The sequence below is a fragment of the Podarcis muralis genome, chromosome 10 (genome assembly GCF_964188315.1).
Source record: "Podarcis muralis chromosome 10, rPodMur119.hap1.1, whole genome shotgun sequence".
Classification (NCBI taxonomy): Eukaryota; Metazoa; Chordata; class Lepidosauria; order Squamata; family Lacertidae; genus Podarcis; species Podarcis muralis.
The window spans coordinates 72,351,850-72,373,531 of record NC_135664.1 but is presented as its reverse complement, the minus strand read 5'-3'; the positions used below and the strand labels follow the sequence as shown (position 1 = coordinate 72,373,531).

The 21,682-nt window shown below is 50.2% G+C and overlaps 1 protein-coding gene across 4 annotated transcripts in view; it reads right to left on the bottom strand.

Moving 5' to 3' along the window:
- Positions 1 to 5,140: 5,140 nt before the first annotated feature.
- Positions 5,141 to 21,682, bottom strand: part of CCDC136 (coiled-coil domain containing 136) — a 39,476-nt gene continuing 22,934 nt past the window's right edge. For 2 of the 4 annotated variants that reach the window (XM_028746989.2, XM_028746986.2), the window contains exons 4-9: positions 20,474 to 20,848; positions 18,544 to 18,661; positions 15,899 to 16,124; positions 14,264 to 14,386; positions 10,790 to 10,933; positions 5,141 to 6,611 (exon numbers count right to left, since the gene is read on the bottom strand). In XM_028746989.2, coding sequence (XP_028602822.2) covers positions 6,504 to 6,611; positions 10,790 to 10,933; positions 14,264 to 14,386; positions 15,899 to 16,124; positions 18,544 to 18,661; positions 20,474 to 20,848 — 1,094 coding nt within the window. In that variant the 3' untranslated portion in view covers positions 5,141 to 6,503. Of the gene's footprint in view, positions 6,612 to 8,849; positions 8,968 to 10,789; positions 10,934 to 14,263; positions 14,387 to 15,898; positions 16,125 to 18,543; positions 18,662 to 20,473; positions 20,849 to 21,682 lie in introns of all 4 variants that reach the window. The other 2 variants (XM_028746988.2, XM_028746990.2) reach the window with 2 other exon arrangements.

The following is a 21,682-nucleotide window of genomic DNA, read 5'->3' as shown; positions in this document are numbered from 1 at the left end:
GAGGTCCACGGTCTTCTGGCGGTGCCGGGAGAGTGAGAAGGGCCAGAATTTATATGGGTACGGGCAGTGGTGTAGCATGGGTTGCTAGTGCCCAGGGCAGGGAAAGTGTTGCGCGCCCTGGTGGACTGGGCAGCCAGGGTAGAGGCGCTTCCCTAAACAGGGCTGCCTTCAGATGTCTTCTAAAAGTCTGGTAGTTGTTCTTCTCTTTGACATCTGGTGGGAGGGTGTTCCACAGGGCGGGTGCCACCACCGAGAAGGCCCTCTGCCTGGTTCCCTGTAACTTGGCTTCTCGCAGGGAGGGAACCGCCAGAAGGCCCTCGGGGCTGGACCTCAGTGTCCGGGCAGAACGATGGGGGTGGAGACGCTCTTTCAGGTCTACTGGACTGAGGCCGTTTAGGGCTTTAAAGGTCAACACCAACACTTTGAATTGTGCTCAGAAATGTACTGATGCTGTTCCTGGGGTGGTGCCCCTCCGCTGGGTGCCTTGGCCTTGACTTCTCGGTCAGCCCAGGGGTGGGGTGCGTGCAGGCACCCCTTTGTAGGCCACAAGGAGGAGGTGGTACTGCCCCAGCCCCAAAGGCCCAGCCTGGCACGGTTTTCCTCCCCACCGCCCCAGAAACTCAGCCCAACGAGGGAGCCTCTTGTGGGGGTACCAGGTTGTGCCCTCTTAGAATTTTGCACCCAGGGCAGTCGCCCCTCTCGGCCCCACACTATGCCACTGGTTATGTGCCACCCCAAACTCCGAGACTTCAGGGGTTCTGGGCACTTACCCAGATATTGGTTTCCTTGGAATGAAGGCAGGTGGAGATTGTGGTGCCTTCAGGTTATGTGGTTTTATCTGCGCATGTGTACAATCTGAGACTCCTCTATTCCGAACTTAAAAATGGAAAGCGTAATGCTGGTGGTCAACAAAAGAGGTTTAAGGACTCTCTCAAGACAAATCTTTAAAAATGTAGTGTAACAACTGAGAAATACTGGCCTGCGAGCGCTCCAATTGCAGAACAGCCTTCACCAAAGGTGTCATGGGCTTTGAAGACACTCGAACTCAGGACGCAAGGGAGAAGCGTGCTAAGAGGGAGGCACGCTTGGCAAATCCACACCATGATCAACTCCCACCCGGAAACCATTGTCCCCACTGTGGAAGGACGTGTGGGTCCAGAATTGGCCTCCACAGTCCCTTAAGGACTCATTGTTAAAACCGTGTTTATGGAAGACAATCTTACTCGGCTACAAGGGATCGCCAAAGAAGCAGCAGCATAGGACAGAGGGGCTCTCAGCATTAACCCCCGAACAGATCTCGCTTCTCTCCTTCAGTCACACCTTTGGATCCAGCACAGAGCAAGGAGGTCTCTGTGGATCCAGCTTCCAGGCTGCTTTCAGCTCAGCTCATGCATACATCTGTTTTTGTTCTCCTGCCTAGCAGCAAGGTGAAGTCTCCCTCACTTAGTTGTAGCTCCTGCAACCTGGCTGGTTCTTCCGGGATGCTGATGAGGACACTTAACTCGGCCAGCCTAGGCCATTGTCTTACAAAGAGACTTAGAATTGTAGACTCATAACTCTTAAGGGACCCTGAGTCAAGAGCAGGGGTAGGCAACCTAAGGCCCGGGGGCCGGATCCAGCCCAATCGCCTTCTCAATCCGGCCCGTGGACGGTCCGGGAATCAGCGTGTGGCAATCTTACTCAGACATTCTTACTCGGCTATGAGAAATTGCCAAAGAGAAGAAGAAGAACCTTTTGCAACATTTGTTGACCTTGTTTCCTCTTACAGCCATTTCCCCTCTGAGCTCCTCTAATAAGAGGGGTTCCACGCATTCACATTTAGGCAAAGATTCATCGCGCTTCCACCTAACCATGAGTGGCGGCAGCTTTTGGCAAGCAAATCCTTAGTTTTCTCAAGCCTTATTAGCACATGACTGATGTGAAGGTTGCACTGCATTAGGACGTGTGGAAAAGCACAGTGGGCAAACGACCAGCCCCAAAAAACATACAGTAAATTGATCCTGATTGGTCTGGAGGGAGATCAGACAACATCAACATCTACTGTGATTCGTTTGCAGGGAAGTTAGATGGAGTTGCAAATATGACGGTGTCATCCCACACTTTGCAGTGCATTTTTTCGTTGCTTTCCTTGCTGGAAAAAAGCCCGATTCCATTAAGAAATGGATCCTTTGTTGTGTGAGACCCCGCAGTGCAACGAACTTGTGCACCCTGCAATTGCCAGTTTGGGGCTGAATGTTGTTGCCCAAATAGTATTTGTTGTTTAGTCAAAGGTTACCAGACGTCCCCTTTCCCCCCGACACAGTCACCAGACTTACACATCAGTCCTGCTCCTGCCAACCCCACCAGTTCAAAAGCACGTCAAAGTAGATAAATAGGTACCGCTCCGGTGGGAAGGTAAATGGCGTTTCCGTGTGCTGCTCTGGTTCATGGCCGACTCTGGGGTTGTGGCGCTCATCTCGCTTTCTTGGCCGAGGGAGCCGGCGTACAGCTTCCGGGTCATGTGGCCAGCATGACTAAGCCGCTTCTGGCCAACCAGAGCAGCGCACGGAAACGCCGTTTACCTTCCCGCCTGAGCGGGACCTATTTATCTACTTGCACTTTGAGGTGCTTTCGAACGGCTAGGTTGGCAGGAGCAGGGACCGAGCAACGGGAGCTCACCACATCACAGGGATTCGAACCGCCGACCTTCTGATCGGCAAGTCCTAGGCTCTGTGGTTTAACCCACAGCACCACCCGCGTCCCTCGCAAGCCCCCTAAAACTGGCCCCTTCTTTTCCCTCCTCCTCTCCACCCCAAATACACACACACATTTCATTCTCTGGCCAGGGCGATGGGCTGGCCAGAGGCCACGCTCCTCGCTCGATATAGCCGATGAGGTTCTGTCCCAGAGCACCTGGCCTCAAAAAGGGACTTGTGAGTAAGACATAGCATGCACAGCCCCCAAGAACAGTTTGTGCTCCAGACGCTCTGAAGCAGGTCATGCACTGGAGAGAAGCAGCGGCCCCTTCGCCTCTTCCAAGGGGGAGACTGAGGAATAGGCTGGGAGGTGGGTGAGCGTTCTGAGCTGCGGCCGTCCTAGCGGACACCACTGGTGGGCACCCATCTCATTCCCCCGGCCACCTGGGGCAGCAATTATAGACCTGTGACTCACGTGGACCTTTTAGAGCCTGCCAGCTCATTTGAGACCCAGACACATTGCTTCTCTGCCGCTCCTCAAAAGCCCCAGTGGGTTTTTATCATGCTGCCCAAGCAAGGTCTGGTCAAGTGTGATTCCCAGGAGCGAGAAAATTCTCGTTAATGCCCGCAATGTGTAAGAATATAAGGAGAGCCAATAATAAATGTGTAGGTTTATTCAAAACATACACTCAACATCAAAAAAACGAAGATCATGGCCACTGGGCCCATCACCTTCTGGCAAATAGAAGGGGAAGAAAGGAGGCAGTGAGAGATTTTACTTTCTTGGGCTCCATGATCACTGCAGACGGTGACAGCAGCCACGAAATTAAAAGACGCCTGCTTCTTGGGAGAAAAGCAATGACAAACCTAGACAGCATTTTAAAAAGCAGAGACATCACCTTGCCAACAAAGGTCCGTATAGGTAAAGCTCTGGTTTTCCCAGTAGTGATGTATGGAAGTGAGAGCTGGACCATAAAGAAGGCTGATCGCCGAAGAATTGATGCTTTTGAATTATGGTGCTGGAGGAGACTCTTGAGAGTCCCATGGACTGCAAGAAGATCAAACGTATCCATTCTTCAGGAAATCAGCCCTGAGTGCTCACTGGAAGGACAGATCCTGAAGCTGAGGCTCCAAGACTTTGGCCACCTCATGAGAAGAGAAGACTCCCTGGAAAAGACCCTGATGTTGGGAAAGATGGAGGGCACAAGGAGAAGGGGACGACAGAGGACGAGATGGTGGGACAGTGTTCTCGAAGAGACCAGCCTGAGTTTGACCAAACTGCGGGAGGCAGTGGAAGACAGGAGTGCCTGGCATGCTCTGGTCCAGCGGGTCACCCGTCGCTTTCCACCTTGACCAAAAAACACCTCTTCTCCCGAGAGTTCTCCAAATGCACTCGCCTCGTCACCCAACTTTTGCTGCTCTCCTGGGGCACCTGCCTGCCTGCTTGGGCCAACTGCCCAGCCACCCAACAGCCCACCCACTTGCCTGACCCCAGCTCCAACTCCCCCCTTCCACACCCTCCAACGCTGCTGGGAGCCCAGTTTGTTGTCGTGCTGTAGTTACGGCGCCACCTGCCGGCAGCCATGCGAACTGCAGTGTGACAACACTCTTACATTTTTGTTATATCGCGCAGTTTTTAGAATCCGCTTCATAGCAACAGCGGCAGAATTGCAAGTAGAGAGGTCTTTGTCCAGACAGCAGGATTTGGGGAAGGGTCATAGCTCTGTGGGAGAGTGTCTCCCACTGTTTGACAGTGGAACGGACTCCCTCGGAAGGTGATGGAGTCTCCTTCCTTACAGGTTTTTAAGCAGAGGTTGGGTGGCCGTCGGTCATGGACGAGTTAGTTGAGAATTCCTGCATTGCAGTGAGCTGAACTAGATGACCCTCAGGGTTCCCTCCAACTCTACAATTCTATGATTCTATAATCTGGGGGAACGTCCGAGATTCATTCCCCAACCACCCCCCATCGAACTGCTGCCAGATCGTGCAGACAATGCTGAACTAAATGGAGGAATGTTCTGATTCAGGGCTAAGTCCCTGGTGCTTCAGTGTGTGTTGTCGAGACAGGATGTCATGAGAAGGTCGGCAGTTCGAATCCCCGTGACGGAGTGAGCTCCCGTTGCCCGGTCCCTGCTCCTGCCAACCTAGCAGTTCGAAAGCACGTCAAGTGCAAGTAGATAAATAGGTACCGCTCCAGTGGGAAGGTAAATGGCGTTTCCGTGCGCTGCTCCGGTTCGCCAGAAGCGGCTCAGTCCTGCTGGCCACATGACCCAGAAGCTGTATGCCTGCTCCCTCGGCCAGTAAAGCGAGATGAGCGCCGCAACCCCAGAGTCGGCCACGACTGGACCTAATGGTCAGGGGTTCCTTTACCTTTACCTTTACATCCTCTCCTGCCACCCTGAACATTCCCACACTGCCTTCACACGGAATAACGCAACCAGGACAGAACAGAGCCAAGCCTCATGTATTTAGAAAGGTCTTTTTTTCCCCATTTCCTTTTTTTTACTGAGTTACAACATAGAACAAAGACGAAAGAGAAAGATCTGCAGACGGTCTCCAGCGGCTTTTCGGGGGCGGCTCCATTCTCGGACGGAAGTCGGGAGCAGAGCTCGACGAACGAGACGCGGAAGAGGTGAGGAGGGGGCGACGGACCGTGAGGTGACGGAGGACGGGTGCCCACAAAACATGCAGGGCAAGGATTTGGCGCCCCAAATCCCGGAGGGCTGCGCTACAGTCCACATGCCGTGGCTCCCCCACCCTTTGCTACCTGGGTGGGGCCTCGATTGCTGGAAGCACTGTCGGACGAGGACAGTCCCGGGGGACCCAAACAGGCCTTAAGGGACCTCTCTGCATCCTGGTGGTCCCCGAACCATCATACCTGCGTCGAAGGTGCAAAGAGGGACACACACACACACACACAAACTCTGTGAGCATTCCTAGGTCCAGGAGGAAACGGTGTGCAGCTGTGGGACGAGACCACGATGGAGAAAGAGGAGGGGGACGGAGCTAGGGGTGGAATGCATAGATTCAGGATCCGGCCCGGGGGTCGGGATAAGCGAGAAAGGTTATCCCTGATGGAGCGGAGGATGAGAGAAATTCACAGGTCGATCTGTTCTGCTCCGGGCCCCTCCGGAAGTTGCTTCCCGTTCACAGTGTGTCGAAACAGACTTTAAATATTGCCTAGAAACTGCCCCCCTCCCAGCTCCCCACACCTCTCCATCCCAACCCTGGCTGGCAACTTTTCCTGCTGGGAAAGCACATCAGGTCCCTTCCGGTTATTGCAGAGGTCAGCCACCCAGAGGGCAGCTATTGCTCTCGGTTGCCCCCTCGGGCTGGCACATAAGAGCCGGGGGGGGGGTAAAAGAGGGGAGAGGTACCATGGGGTCCCCAAGTCCTGCTTTTTCCAGGGGGGGCCACCAGGAGGTGAGACGGACTCATAGCCATCTCTCTTCCCTCCCAGCCAACGCCCGGGCTCCTCCAGGTTGGGACCACCGATGGGGAGAGCGAGGACCGCGCCCCAGAGACCCCCGGCGGCAGGGAGGGGGCAGGGCAGGTGGGAAGCTGGAAGCCCGGTTGGAAGACCCCCCCCCCAAAAAAAAACCCCGCCTCAGCTCATCCTCAGCAGAAGCAGGAAAGGGAGGGGAATGGATAACTGATGATGGGTGAAGGGTCGCTTAGCCGAGACCGGCCTTCTGAACAGCGGTTGGTTGATGGGGGGCGGTGTGGGGGGACGACAGGTGCTCAGTCCTCACAGAGTTGGGGTGGGGAGGGGTACGTGGCGCAAGGGGCCCTCTCTGCGAGGGGCGGGTGTCCAGGTGTGCAGGCTCCTTAGGGCGGCGTCCAGCTGCTGGTGTATCTCTTTACGCAGGGGTAGAGGAGCAGGCCCCCGGCAAGGACGGCGAAGAGAGCGAGGGGCTTCATCCCTCCGGCTGGGACCTGCAGGGGAGGAGAAGGAGAAAGGGGGGTCAGCGAGGGAGCCTTAAAACCCACCCACCTGGCTCTAACCCCGCTCCATGCACTAGGGTTAATTGAACCACACGGACATCCACAGGCGTGCATTGCAACCCGCGCTTTCAGCACGCGGGGGGGCGGGGGGCTCGTGTTCGAATCCCGCTTGCTGGGTCGCCGCCAGACATCCGGTCGGCCGCCGTGAGAACAGGGCGCTACACTGAAGGGCCATTGGATTGATCCTGTAGCCTTTTATGTTCTTATGAAGGTGATTCCTAGGAAGGCTGGTAGCTCAGCCATCTATCTATCTATCTATCTATCTATCTATCTATCTATCTATCTATCTATCTAAGGACCCTGGTGGCGCTGTGGGTTAAACCACAGAGCCTAGAACTTGCCTATCAGAAGGTTGGCGGTTTGAATCCCCGTGACGGGGTGAGCTCCCGTTGTTTGGTCCCTGCTCCTGCCAACCTAGCAGTTCAAAAGCACGTCAAAGTGCAAGTAGATAAATAGGTCCCGCTCCGGCGGGAAGGTAAACAGCGTTTCCATGCGCTGCTCTGGTTCGCCAGAAGCGGCTTAGTCCTGCTGGCCACATGACCCAGAAGCTGTACGCCAGCTCCCTCGGCCAATAAAGCGAGATGAGCGCCGCAACCCCAGAGTCGGCCACGACTGGACCAAATGGTCAGGGGTCCCTTTACCCTTTATGTATGTATTTATTTCTGAGCCGGTAGCTCAGTCATTTATTTATTTATCTATCTATCTATCTATCTATCTATCTATCTATCTATCTATCTATCTATTTCTGAGGTGGCAGCTTAGTCTTTATTTATTTATCTATCTATCTATCTATCTATCTATTTCTGAGCTGGTAGGTCAGTTATTTATTTATTTATTTATTTATTTATTTATTTAATGTATTAGTCACCCTATTTTTATTTTTATTTTGCCAGGGCAACTCAAAGCGACTTACAAAAGGAAAAAAGGAAAGGAAAAAAGACATGCATTAAAACCCAGGTGGGAGAGAAATACGTTAAAACACCCTCCCTTATTCTGGAAAGCCACCGGTAGTTACAAGCCGGTATAGCTCAGTCAGTGGCTATGCCAGGGCTGTGGGTTCGAGACCTGCAATGGGTAAAAGATTCCTGCAATGCAGGGGGTTGAACTAGATGACCCTCGTTGGTCCCTTCCAACTCTATGATTCTGTCAAAAGCCAGAGAGAGAGGCCGGGTTGAAGAGGAGTGGTTTTGACTGCTGGGAGCTGCCCAGAGTGGCTGGGGAAACCCCGTCAGATGGACAGCATGTGAATAAATAAAGTGGTGCTGTTGTTGTTGCTGCTGCTGCTGTTGTTGTTGTTAATTGAATTTATATACTGCCCTATACCTGGGGTTTCAGGGCAGTTCACAGAATAAAATCAAGATATAAAACCACAAAAAGCTGTACGCCGGCTCCCTCAGCCAATAAATCGAGATGAGCACCGCAACCCCAGAGTCATTCACGACTTGACTTAACTGTCTGGGGTGCTTCACCTTTACCTTTTTAATATTTTGGAAATGTACATCCAGGTTTTTTCCCCTTTAATTTTTTTTGGGGGGCCCCAAGAGAGTGGGGCCCTAAGCTATAGCTTGTTTAGCTTATACAGTGGTACCTCGGATTACATACGCTTCAGGTTACAGACTCCGCTAACCCAGAAATAGCACCTCGGGTTAAGAACTTTGCTTCAGGATGTGAACAGAAATTGCACAGCAGCGACGCAGCGGCAGGAGAAGGCCCCATTAGCTAAAGTGGTGCTTCAGGTTAAGAACAGTTTCAGGTTAAGAATGGACCTCCGGAACAAATTAAGTACTTAACCTGAGGTACCACTGTACGTAAATCCGGCACTGCCTAGAGCTCCCATCAGCCCCAGCAGGAAAACCTCTGGAAAGGCGTTCCTAACCCAAAGTCTTTTATTAAAAAAAGGAATTGGCTTGTTCCTGCTCTGCCTCACCGGAGGAGGAAATGCAAGCATGGGGAGATGATTTGTTGCGAAGAGGGAACAGGCTGTGCGGCAGGCGATGGGTTGGGGAAGGAGGCGAGAGGGAGGGGTGCTGGGCAGGTACATGGGTGTAACTGCAAGGGGGGTGGACAATGACAAAGCAACCAAATGTTGAGGACGGGGAATGTGTGTCCTTGCTTCATGCAGGAGACGCAAGCCAAGCGCAGCCTAGCAGACCAAGCGGATACCAGTACCTGATTCGGGGCTTTAGGAAGACATCTCAGCCCGCCAGCACCAAAGCAGGGCTACTATGATAACCAGTCCTATGAGAGGGAGGGAGATGACGGCAGGAGGGTCGGGTACGTGGGGGGCCTGTGGGGTTCCGGGGGGCGGTGTGGGGAGGGAGAGCGTGGGATGGAGGGCGGAGGGGACGCCACAGACACCACGGAGGGGAGATGAGCCAAGGCAGGGGACCAGAGAGAGAGAGAGAGGAGAGAAAGAGAAAGAAAGAAAGAAGTTAGGCCACACGGTGTCTCGGCTGCCCGTGTGGGAGGGGGGTCTGTAATTTCGGGCCCGGATCCTGCTTCAGAGCTGCCTGTGTGCTATGACTCTGCACCGAAGAATTTGGGTGTCTGGGATAAGCTGGCTACGCAGAATTCCTACCACCCACCGGGAAAGGGATTGCGATTGTGCTAGAATTGGAGTCAGTCAATGTGTGTGTGTGTTTAAAAAAGCAACCACACAAGACATTATGCAGGAATTGCTGGGTCTCTCGAACCCTGTCGTCTGGCGTTTGTGGAGTGGAGTTTGGATTTGATATCCCACTTTATCCCTACCCTAAGGAGTCTCAAAGCAGCTAACATTCTCCTTTCCCTTCCTCCCCTACAACAAACACTCTGTGAGGTGAGTGGGGCTGAGAGACTTCAGAGAAGTGTGACTGGCCCAAGGTCATCTAGCAGCTGCATGTGGAGGAGCGGAGACGGGAACCCGGTTCCCCAGATTACGAGTCTATGGCTCTTAACCACTACACCACACTGGCTTCTTTTGGCACAGCACCCCCAAAAGTGCCCCGACGACTGATCCCCACGTGATATCTGGCGCTGCTATAAGTGCTGCGTGATACCTGTTCCGCATTTGTAAGAAATCAATCTTTCTCTGCGACGCCACCTACACTTTCAGACTCCCTGCCCAATGACATACAGGTGCCTTCCCTGTATATTTTTCAGCACCTGCTAAAAACATTTCTGTTTGGTCAAGCCTACCCAGACGCGGGTGGCGCTGTGGGTTAAACCACAGAGCCTAGGGCTTGCCGATCAGAAGGTCGGTGGTTCGAATCCCCGCGATGGGGTGAGCTCCCGTTGCTCGGTCCCAGCTCCTGCCAACCTAGCAGTTCAAAAGCACGTCAAAGTGCAAGTAGATAAATAGGTACCTCTCCAGCGGGAAGGTAAACGGCGTTTCCGTGCGCTGCTCTGGTTCGCCAGAAGCGGCTTAGTCATGCTGGCCACATGACCTGGAAGCTGTACGCCAGCTCCCTCGGCCAATAAAGCGAGATGAGCGCCGCAACCCCAGAGTTGGCCACGACTGGACCTAATGGTCAGGGGTCCCTTTACCTTTACCCAGACATGCAGAACGTGGATGTGTGTCTTAACCTGCTTTCAGTTTCTTGCTGGTTTTACCTTTTGAACGTTTCAAAGTATTGCTGTTAAAGCTAATTTTATTTCCCCCTTCTCTTTGTAAACCGCGTTGAGGTATGTCTCTCCCCACCCCCACCCCCAATCAAATGGTGCATAAATTTATTTATGAAATAAACAAATAAAACGATTAATATGTCCCTGTGGAGACACTGAGGCGGCTGGTTCTTAAAAGCCTGTCTGGAGAGGACAGCTGCGTTTCAGAAAGGTTTTGCCCCCAAATTCAAACTTGAACCAGATTCCCCGTGATTATCTGATTCATGCTGTACTTGTGGTGTTCATGCTATTGCTGTTTGTTGCTTGTAAGCTGCTTTGGGATTCGTTTGAACGGAAAGCGGCATAGAAATGCAATCAGTCAATCAATTAATCAATCACCCCTACTTAAGGGAAAGGGTTGCTCCAGCCCCCAGCTCCCCACTGGACCGAGCAGAGCAACCCGCGACACACACACACACACACACACACACACACACACACATGCCCAAACGCCTCTGAGGAATTACCCGTCCTCCGATGGGGATGCTGCCGTTAAGTCTCTCAATCTCTTCCTTGCACATCCGCAATTCCTCGTGCAGCTGCTCCCGTTCGTTCTGGCTGAGCCAACACTTACTCTCCATCTCTCGCAGGATGTCCTGGGTTTGGTCGTGCTGCCAGAGAGGAAGGAAGAGCAGAGGGTCAACGGACAAGCCGGGCATCCCTTCGCATACCTTTCCGACGCACGGGGTCTTAGTGGGATCCAGGAACAGCTGGTGGGACTGGGTAGGGCAGGAGGCACGGAGGCCAACAGCAGGTGGCGCCAGAGCCACTGGCTGGGCACGATGTGGTGGTCAGGTGGGATTGCTATGAAATTATGAAAAAAGGAGCAAGCCATTGTGTCAGCGATGAAAGCACTGCTTGAGTAGGCTTGAGTCATTGAGAATAATTTCTGATCAAATCCCACAAGCCTCTGCATCTCTGCCCCATTTTCTCTACTGCCCATTTTCTCTGCCTGACAGGCATTCTAAAACACAGACCAGTTGCTTCACAAGGCATCCTCAGTACATAAGATAAGGAGGTAGCCTTGATGTAGATTTTGTTAATCTTTAGGTAGATCTTAAGGGCCAGGAAGAGAATTCACAAGGAGATGGCAAATACTATCTTTCCTTGCCTGTCCTTCCTTTCCTGTTTACTGCCTGTTTATGACCTCCAGGGTTTGCTAAATGCATTCCTCCTTGATTCCTGTTTTATTTAGCCTGAACATGTAAAGGTAAAGGTAAAGGTACCCCTGCCCGTACGGGCCAGTCGTGACCGACTCTGGGGTTGTGCGCCCATCTCGCTCAAGAGGCCGGGGGCCAGCGCTGTCCGGAGACACTTCCGGGTCATGTGGCCAGCGTGACGAAGCTGTAACTGGCGAGCCAGCACCAGCGCAGCGCACGGAAACGCCGTTTACCTTCCCGCTATAAAGCGGTACCTATTTATCTACTTGCACTTAAGAGTGCTTTCGAACTGCTAGGTGGGCAGGCGCTGGGACCGAACGACGGGAGCTCACCCCGCCGCGGGGATTCGAACCGCCGACCATGCGATCGGCAAGTCCTAGGCACTGAGGTTTTACCCACAGCACCACCCGCGTCCCCTACATGCCTGAACATGTACGCATGCTCAAATTAGTTCTTTGTAGTTAAGAGGATTTCTCTGATCTAACTTTGTCCCACGTGGTTTTTTCAAAATGCTCAGAGGAAATCTGATTGGTTCTTACAAGCGCTGTGTTAAAAGTTCTTTTGTTAATAAAAGGGACCTGGGCCAGGATGTGACAGATTATTATTGGCACTTCCTCCCAGAGTCTTGCTGGCCAAGCCTCGTGTGTTTTATTAATCAGGGTCCAATCCTTCCTTTGCCTTCGGAACGCAACAACACAGCCCATTGATTGTAGTTTCGTCCCTGTCCTCTTCCCCTTTGCTAAGTTTGGCAGGCAGAAGCTCTGGAGTGAAGGAGGAGGGGGAAATCTGACAGGCAGGGCTACCCCCTGGACTGGTGGTCAAAAATAAGGCAGGGCCGGACTGAGGTTGGTGGGGCAGTTCCCCATATGGGACCAGGCTCTGCAGATGCAACCCCTCAGATTCAGGTACCATAGTAGGGAGGGAGGGAGGGGTCTTGTGTGATGCAGGAGCAAAAAAAGCTAACGCTATTCTAGGCTGCGTCAACAAAAGTATCGTGTGCAGGTAAAGGGAAGTCACAGTCCCGCTCTATTCTGCCTTGGTCAGACCACACCTGGGATACTGCGTCCAGTTCTGGGTGCCACAATTTAAGGAGGATGTTGACAAGTTGGAAGGTGTGCAGAGGAGGGTGACCAAGATGGTCAAGGGGTCTGGAAACCAAGCCTGATGAGGAACGGTTGAAGGAGCTGGGTATGTTTAGCCTGGAAAAGAGGATACTGAGAGGAGATATGAGAGCCATCTTCAAATATCTCATGGAAGAGGGAACAAGCTTGTTTTCTCCTGCTCTGGAGGGTAGGACTCGAATCAGTGGCTTCCAAGTTACAAGAAAGGAGATTCCGACTCAACTTCAGGAAGGACTTTCTGATGGCCAGAGCCGCTTGACAGTGGAATGGAGTCGCTTGGGAGGTGATGGACTCCCTTTCACTGGAGGTTTTTAAGCAGAGGTTGGGCGGCCACCTGTCTTGTACGAGATTCCTGCATTGGACTAGATGACCCTCGGGGTCCCTTCCAACTCCACATTTCTGCGATTCTACGATTGTGCCACAAACCCACTTCCCTTCAGACTAATTGCAGTAAGGAAAGTGATGGGAGAGCACACTGGGACCGGCCCTTGCTTTGACATCACATCATCTAGCTTCCCTGGAATGAGTGCCCATTAAAGAGCCAACCGTCGTCTAATCTCCCTGCAAGCGATCCGGTTTGCAGGACACCCTGAGAGTTATATCAACTTATCCAAAGAAGATCCATATTAATAAATGTATACAATATTGTGACGCCAGTCTGTGACTGGGCTGGACTTTGAAGCTGGTGGGTAAAAACTTACTGTATTTTTCGCTCCATAAGACACACCTTTTTCTTCCTAAAAAGTAAGGGAAATGTCTGTGCGTCTTATGGAGCGAATGCGTGGTCCCTGGAACCAATTGCCCAGGGGTGAAAAGCAGATCCTGCTCTTTTTTTTGAAAGAGGGAAGTGGGTGTTGAAACAAAGCCGCTGATTGTTTGCCGATCAGGGAGAGAGATAAGGGACGCTAGAGATAAAGGAGGCTGCCTGGGAGGGGGGAGGTAAAGACAGCAAACTTGCAAAGGGGGGAAACAGGAAGACTAAAGCAATAAGGAGAGAAATTAGAAGAAAAGAAGGAGCAAAAAACTGTTCCAGCTAAGGAACAGACACTAAGGTGAACAAGAGGGAAGGGGGTGTTGAAAGGAAACAGCTGATTGGTGGGATCGGAAGAGAGATAAGGGACGTGATAAAAGAGGCTGCTTGGGAGGGGAGAGGTAAAAGCCCATGGATCCTCAGGATTTTTGCATTGGGTCACCCCAAATTCACCATCAGATCACATAGCATGTCCATGGCTACAGCCTGCACCAAAAAACCATGCACCCACTGTTTAATGGGGCCGCAATGGCGCAAAAACGTGGTTACCAAGCACGGATCCACGTGGATTCTCAGGATTTTTGCATTGGGCTACCCCAAACAAATCACATGTCTGTGGCCACAGCATGAACCACAAAAATCATACATCCACCGTTTCGTTCAGAATTTTTTTTCTCTCTCATTTTCCTCCTCTAAAAACTAGGTGCGTCTTATGGTCGGGTGCGTCTTATGGAGCAAAAAATAATAACTTAGCTACCAAGCCCAGACTCCTGCATTTTGCATGCATATTTTACTGGACCCTTTACAACCACCCTGTAAGGTAGGCCACTGTACTGCTAACGCAGAGCTGAAGCACGTGGATTTCCCACCAAACTCCTGATCAGCACCTATTCCGTACGTCATGCCTACCTCACTTCCATCTTCCCTCCCTGATCTTGCCGCCACTCCCTCCTTCCGCTCTTCCGCTCTCCTTGCCCACTCCGGGAGGTCAATATGGTCCTTGTCTTCCGTCCTGCGTGGGGCTTGGTCGCTCTGCCAGGGCAAGAAGAGGGGCACAGAGGGCAAGAAGGTCAAGCTGTGCCCAACATCCAAAAACTCTGTGCCCTTTTGTTTCTGACCTGCAGAGAGGGTTACCGGCCTTGTCCGACCTCAGAGAGCCTTCCTGACATTTTAGGCTGCAGATCCCACCAGCCCCGGGTGGTGAGGCCAGCCGGAAATATCTGAAATATCTGGAAAACCCCTGATTGGAGAAGGCAGCTTTTTCTTGTTGCCTCTTCCTCGCCCTTTCTCCGGACGAAAATGTCCCAAATACTGCAAACTTTCTCTCCACCCCTTGGTCATTTTGGCTGCCCTTATGCTCTTAAAAAATAAAAATAAAAAATATGCTTTTCAGGTTTATACATTTCACTAGTTTTACAATCATTTTAACACAGGCACAGGCAAACTCCGGCCCTCCAGATGTTTTGAGACTACAACTCCCATCATCCCTGACCACTGGTCCTGTTAGCTAGGGATCATGGGAGTTGTAGTCCCAAAACAGCTGGGGGGCCGGAGTTTGCCTGTGCCTGTGTTAACATTTCAAAACGTGACTTCCTTCCCCCTCCTTCTGAGGTTCCTTAAATTTCTTTTTAATATCTTCTGCATATCCAAATTAACTTAATTTGCTCATTTATTCATCTAAATATATGCTCTCATAAAACTGCAGGGTTATTATAATAATCCTGCCAATGTTCTTATCTGTTTACAATTCATCTGTAAATATTCAATATACCATTTCCATTCTTTCATTAAAGAAAGGTTTGCTCTCTTGATTTCTTATTCTTCCAGTAAGTTTCACCATTTCTGCATATCCCATAAGTTGTTATTTCCATTCTTCCTTTGCTGGGACCTCTACTTATTTCCACTTTTAGGCAAGTAACATTCTTGCTGCTGTAGTCGCATACAAGAATAAATTTCTATATAGATTGGGTAGTTCTGTCCCTATAATTCCGAAAAGGAAAGCTTCTGGGTGTTTTTTGTTTTTTTAAAAATAAACTTTATTTTAAACATCCTTTTCAATTCATTATATATCATTTCCCAGTAAGCTTTGATCTTACTACAAGACCACCATCGCCATACGCTATAGCCAGCTAGCCCTGGTGATCATCTAATATTTATTGGATGGATTTCCCCCCTAAATTGAGTTTTGATTCTAGATTTTATTGTTATTTACGCTTTATACCATATTTTATGCTTTTTTATCGTAGCATCAATTAAGTGTTTTAAATTTGTTGTTAACTGCCCTGAGCCAGGTTTCCTGAACCGGGGAGGGGCGGGATATAAATAAAAAATTATTATTATTATTATTATTATTATTATTATTATTATTATTATTATGGCATCCTCATTCGTGCGTCATGATCTCAACCACCACGTTCCATGACCTCCTTAACCCTTCGCCAAACAATTCTTCCAGGGTTCCTTGAAAGGGGGCGCACCGTTTAAAAACCTCTCCCCATACCTCTGCGCCTGGTCCGGATCCGCCTCGCTCTCCTCCCTCCTCACCTGGTAGCGCAAGTCAGCCTCGCTCTCCGGTTTCGACAGCTTCTCGTCCTCGTCTCCCTCGCTGGCCGTGCCCGCCATCTCCACGGACTTGAAGGAGACGCTGCCGCTCGCGTGGGGCGTGGCCCTCCAGTTGATGGACGGGGGGTGGTCCGTGCTCCCCTCGGAGTCCGAGTCGAGGGAGGGAGAGTCGTCCGACTTGCTCCGGGCTCTGTTTGGGGGGAAAGGACTGAGAGGGAGATACAGTGGTACCTCGGGTTACAGACGCTTCAGGTTACATATGCTTCAGGTTACAGACTTCGCTAACCCAGAAATAGTACCTCGGGTTAAGAACTTTGCTTCAGGATGAGAACAGAAATCGTGTGGCGGCGGTGCAGTGGCAGCAGGAGGCCCCATTAGCTAAAGTGGTACCTCAGGTTAAGAACAGTTTCAGGTTAAGAACGGACCTCCGGAACGAATTAAGTTTGTTAACGGAGAAATCTGAGGGGCAGTGGCGTAGCGTGGGGGGTGCAGGGGGGGCCGGCCGCACCAGGCGCAACATCTGGGGGTTAGGGTTAGGGGGCGCAAATCCACAGGTTAGGGGGCGCAAATCCGCAGGTTAGGGGGCGCAAATTACTTGCCTTGCCCCGGGTGCTGACAACCCACGCTACGCCACTGCTGAGGGGGCTCTCTTGGACAAAAAACAAGGACACCAGCTATTGTTATTATTATTATTAGGCATTCAAGGTGGTAGCCATCACTATAACCAGAACATTTGCCCCAGGGGTGTACAGGTAATAATAATAATAATAATAATAATAATAATAATAATAATAATAATAATAATAATAATAATTTGTTATTTCTACCCTTCCCATCTGGTTGGGTTTCCCCAGCCACTCTGGGTGGCTTCCAACAGAAGGTTAAGGTAAAAAGGGTAAAGGGACCCCTGACCATTAGGTCCAGTCGTGGCCAACTCTGGGGTTGCGGCGCTCATCTCGCTTTACTGGCCGAGGGAGCCGGCGTACAGCTTCCGGGTCATGTGGCCAGCATGACTAAGCCGCTTCTGGCGAACCAGAGCAGCACACGGAAACGCCGTTTACCTTCCCGCCGGAGTGGTACCTATTTATCTACTTGCACTTTGACTTGCTTTCAAACTGCTAGGTTGGCAGGAGCAGGGACCGAGCAACGGGAGCTCACCCCGTCGCGGGGATTCAAACCGCCGACCTTCTGACCAGCAAGCCCTAGGCTCTGTGGTTTAACCCACAGCACCACCCGCATCCCTTCAACAGAAGGCTAAAAATACATTACAACATCAGTCATTTAAAAAAACTTCCCTAAACAGGTAAATTATCTTGGAAGCGCAGCAGAGCTGAGGAGGGACTTTAACTCTTTCCACTTTGCTCCCGGCAAAAAATCCTCGCTCTAAAGCTGATATTTGCAGAGGCAAGAGAGTCAGCGTGGTTTAGTAGACAGCGTGCCGGGTTAGGACATGGGAGACGAGGGTCATGAAGCTGACTGGGTGGCCTCGGACCAGTCACAGTCTCTCAGCCGAACCTACCTCATGGGGTTGTTGTGAGGACTGAGCTGGGAGAGAGGAGAACAAGGCATGCCACCTTGAGCTCCTTGCAGGAAAGGTGGAATATACCGTATTTTTCGCTCCATAGGGCGCACAGGACCATAGGAGGCACCTCGTTTTTAGGGGGGGGAAATAAGGGGGGGATATATTTTTTTCCCCCAGCCCCAAAGAGCAAAGAAGATGGATCCCGCTCGCTGTCTTGGCTTCGTTTTTAGCCACGGGGCTGGGGCAGGGGAAGCCCGAGCTTCCCTCGCCCCCAGCCCCCCAGAACAGGCTGCTATCCGCAAGCCTTCGGAGCCCGGCGGGAACTCCTGCCGGGCTCTGAAGGCTTGCAGATAGCTGCCTGAAGACTGGAAGAAATTTAAAGACTATTTACAGAAATATTGTAAAATTAATGAATGTTAGAATGATGTTGGATTTAAGTTAAGTGGATTTCAGCAGTAATGTTATAAAGATGTGCAAAAATGGTTTGTTAACAGGTGATAATTTAAAGTTATAATATATTAAGATTAAAGATTAGGATAAAAACAAAGAGGGAAAGGATTTGCTGAACCAACTAATTGAACTGGATACAAAAAAGGGAGGTGTGAGGAGGTCTGGGGAACAAGCAAATGAAAGATAAGACATGGAAAGATTGAATTGTTTTTAACTGTTTTTACTTTGTATTTTTTCTTTTTCTTTTTTCTTTTTGTAACCTTTTGAAAACTTTAATAAAAATCTTTTTTTTAAAAAAAAAAAAAAAAGCCCAGGGAGCGCAGCGGGAGTTGGCACTGCGCTCCCCGGGCTTCAGGCTGCAGGCTGCTATCCGCAAGCCTTCGGAGCGCTCCGAAGGCTTGCGGATAGCTGCCTGAAGCCTGGAGAGCGAGAGGGGTCCGTGCACACCAACCCCTCTCGCTCTCCAGGCTTCAGTGAAAGCCTGCATTCACTCCATAGGACACACACACATTTCCCCTTCATTTTTGGAGGGGGAAAAGTGCGTCCTATAGAGTGAAAAATACGGTAAATGCAATCGAATAAAATGTTCCGGCTCCTCGGGGTCCTGCCACAAGCCACTCACCGCCATGCGCAATCCCGGGACATGGAGACTCACCTGTATTTCAGGGCTTCCAGTCTCTCCAGCTGGTTGACCATGATCTTGTTGCTCTCCTGCAGGATTTGGTACTCGTTGGTCAGTTCCTGGTACTTAATTCTCAGCGTCCGGAGATCCTCTGCAAAGCACAGCCACCGGGATGAAACATCATGTGCCGCAGCCGAGCAGCGCATGTCAGGAGGATTATTCCATCTGATTCAAGGTTTGGTGGGTAAGATTGCCAAAGTCTTTTTTTTTCCTGGTTGCCCACCCTCCTTCCACTCCCTTCTTATTTTTAAAAAGTTTTCTGCCAAGTGTATAAAACAGAGAGTGTGCAAAAGTTAAATGTGCATAAATTGTGGGCTTTCTGCATTGGGTATCGATTATTTCCCCACCAGGTCCGAGACATTTTTCTTGTGACTTCACTGGACTACAAAGCCCATCATCCACATGGCCCATGGTCAGGATGGTGGGAATTGTAGTCCAGGATAATCTGGCGAGTGCCGCATTTGCTGCTCAGAAACGAGCGTGGGGAGGTTAAACCAGGATGGCTGATAGCACTGTTATATGAATTCTAAGGTCTTATATCTAGAAAATAAATGTTCATAAATGTACAAGGCAAACACATACATAAGTATATAAACCACATCTCTGAAATAGTACAGAACAATCCTGAAGCCATTTTTGACTCTCCCAAATTTACCTCAAATATTTCTCTGTGAGGAAGGAAGGAAATGGGAAAAGCTTTCTAATTGTCTTTGGACTATAAGGGCTTACACCTCCCTGTAAATACAGTCTGGCAAGTATCTGTTAAGCTGAGCAAACTTATCAATATGCGTAAGAGATTCAGGAACTACCGTATTTTTTGCTCTATAAGACTCACTTTTTCCCTCCTGAAAAGTAAGGGGAAATGTGTGTGCGTCTTATGGAGTGAATGCAGGCTGCGCAGCTATCCCAGAAGCCAGAACAGCAAGAGGGATTGCTGCTTTCACTGCGCAGCGATCCCTCTTGCTGTTCTGGCTTCTGAGATTCAGAATATTTTTTTTCTTGTTTTCCTCCTCCAAAAACTAGGTGTGTCTTACGGTCTAGTGAGTCTTATAGAGCGAAAAATACAGTGAGTATTTACCATCTCCAAGGAATGATCAGGCTACCCAGAAAAGGCAATCAGATAATAATAAGGCATTTTCAGGTATCCTGAAACAGGTTGCCTGTTTAATGGTCGCTTGATTGGATTGCCTGAGGAGCCTGGCCAGTCTTTTGTAATGATAAATACTTCGTTCCTGAGCCAGGTCACAGCCTCACACCCTATTCATATCTTAAAGGTAAAGGGCCCAGTCTTGACTGACTCTGGGGTTGCGGCACTCATCTCGTTTTATTGGCTGAGGGAGCCGGCGTACAGCCTCCGGGTCATGTGGCCAGCATGACTAAGCCGCTTCTGGCGAACCAGAGCAGCGCACAGAAACTCCATTTACCTTCCCGCTGGAGTGGTACCTATTTATCTACTTGCACTGTGACGTGCTTTCGAACTGCTAGGTTGGCAGAAGCAGGGACCGAGCAACGGGAGCTCACCTCATCGCGGGGATTCGAACCGCCGACCTTCTGATTGGCAAGCCCTAGGCTCTGTGGTTTAACCCACAGCACAACCCGCGTCCTATTCATATCTTAAATGTGCCCTTAAGACAGGATTTGTGAAGGGAAAAGACAATGGGGAGATTTCCCACTTTGACCTTACAGAGAAATAATTGAGGTCAATTTGTTCAGGACTCTTTCTGTGGGGTTTTCAGACATGTGCTTTATATATTTATGTACGTGTTTGCTTGGTACATTTATGAAGATTTATTACATATCGAAGACCTTAAAAGTCTTATCACACGGTACTTCCGGGTTCGGCGCAGTATGCCACCCGAAATCGCGCAACCCGAAGCGTCTGTAACCCGAGACATGATTGTACCTTGGAGCCTGGCCACCTCTTCCGAGGTGCAAGCGAGACGGTCGTCAAAGTGGGACACCAGCAACATCTCCGGGGCAGGCTGGCTGTCCCCGGTGCCCGGCCGCTTCATGTTGATCTCGGCCCGCAGGGCTGTGACCTCCATGTCGTACTCGTTCCGGACCCTCTGCACGCGCTCCAGCTCAGCTTTCAGGCGGCAGATCTCCTCCTGCAGCTCGGCCACCTCGTTCTCGTGCAAGGCGGCCGCCTCCTCAGCGTCCAAGCGCAGGCTGTGGATCTCCTCGTTGGCCTCCCGCAGCTCCCGCTCCAAGCGGTCCAGCTCCACATCTTTCACCTCCTGCAGCGAGTCAAACTCTTCCTTCAGGGAGCACATCTGAGCTGGATTCAGGGCGGGGAGAAGGAGGCAAAGGGGGAGAAGCCAGGGGCTTTCGATTAGTCGTCGAGTTTGACCCTTTGCAGCCCAGGGGCCACATTCGCTTCTGAAGCTGCCACTACGGGGGCCACAGGCCCTGATATTTTTAAGGAATTTGACCAGAGCGCTCTTTGAACCTGCTGCTCCTCTTTATAACTTCCTTTTTCAGCCGCCTCTTGCCTTGGTCAGGTGATGGTAGGGGAGCAGTAAGCATAGTAGTAATTATTATTATTATTATTATTATTATTATTATTATTATTATTATACCCCGTCCATCTGACTGAGTAGCCCCAGCCACTCTGATTGGCTTCCAGCATAGAGATGATGATAGATAGATAGATAGATAGATAGATAGATAGATAGATAATAGATAGATACTGTAGATTGATACTGTAGATAGATGATAAATGATAGATAGATAGATAGATAGATAGATAGATAGATAGATAGATAGATAGAGATAGATGATAGATAGATAGATAGATAGATAGATAGATAGATAGATAGATAGATAGATAGATAGATATAGATAGATAGATAGATAGATAGATAGATGATAGATGATAGATAGATGATAGATAGATAATGTAGACTGATACTGTAGGTAGATAGATAGATAGATAGATAGATAGATAGATAGAGAGAGAGAGAGAGAGAGATGATAGATAGATGATAGATAGATAGATAGATAGATAGATAGATAGATAGATAGATAGATAGATGATAGATAGATAAATGATGATAGATAGATGATAGATGATAGATAGATAGATAGATAGATAGATAGATAGATAGATAGA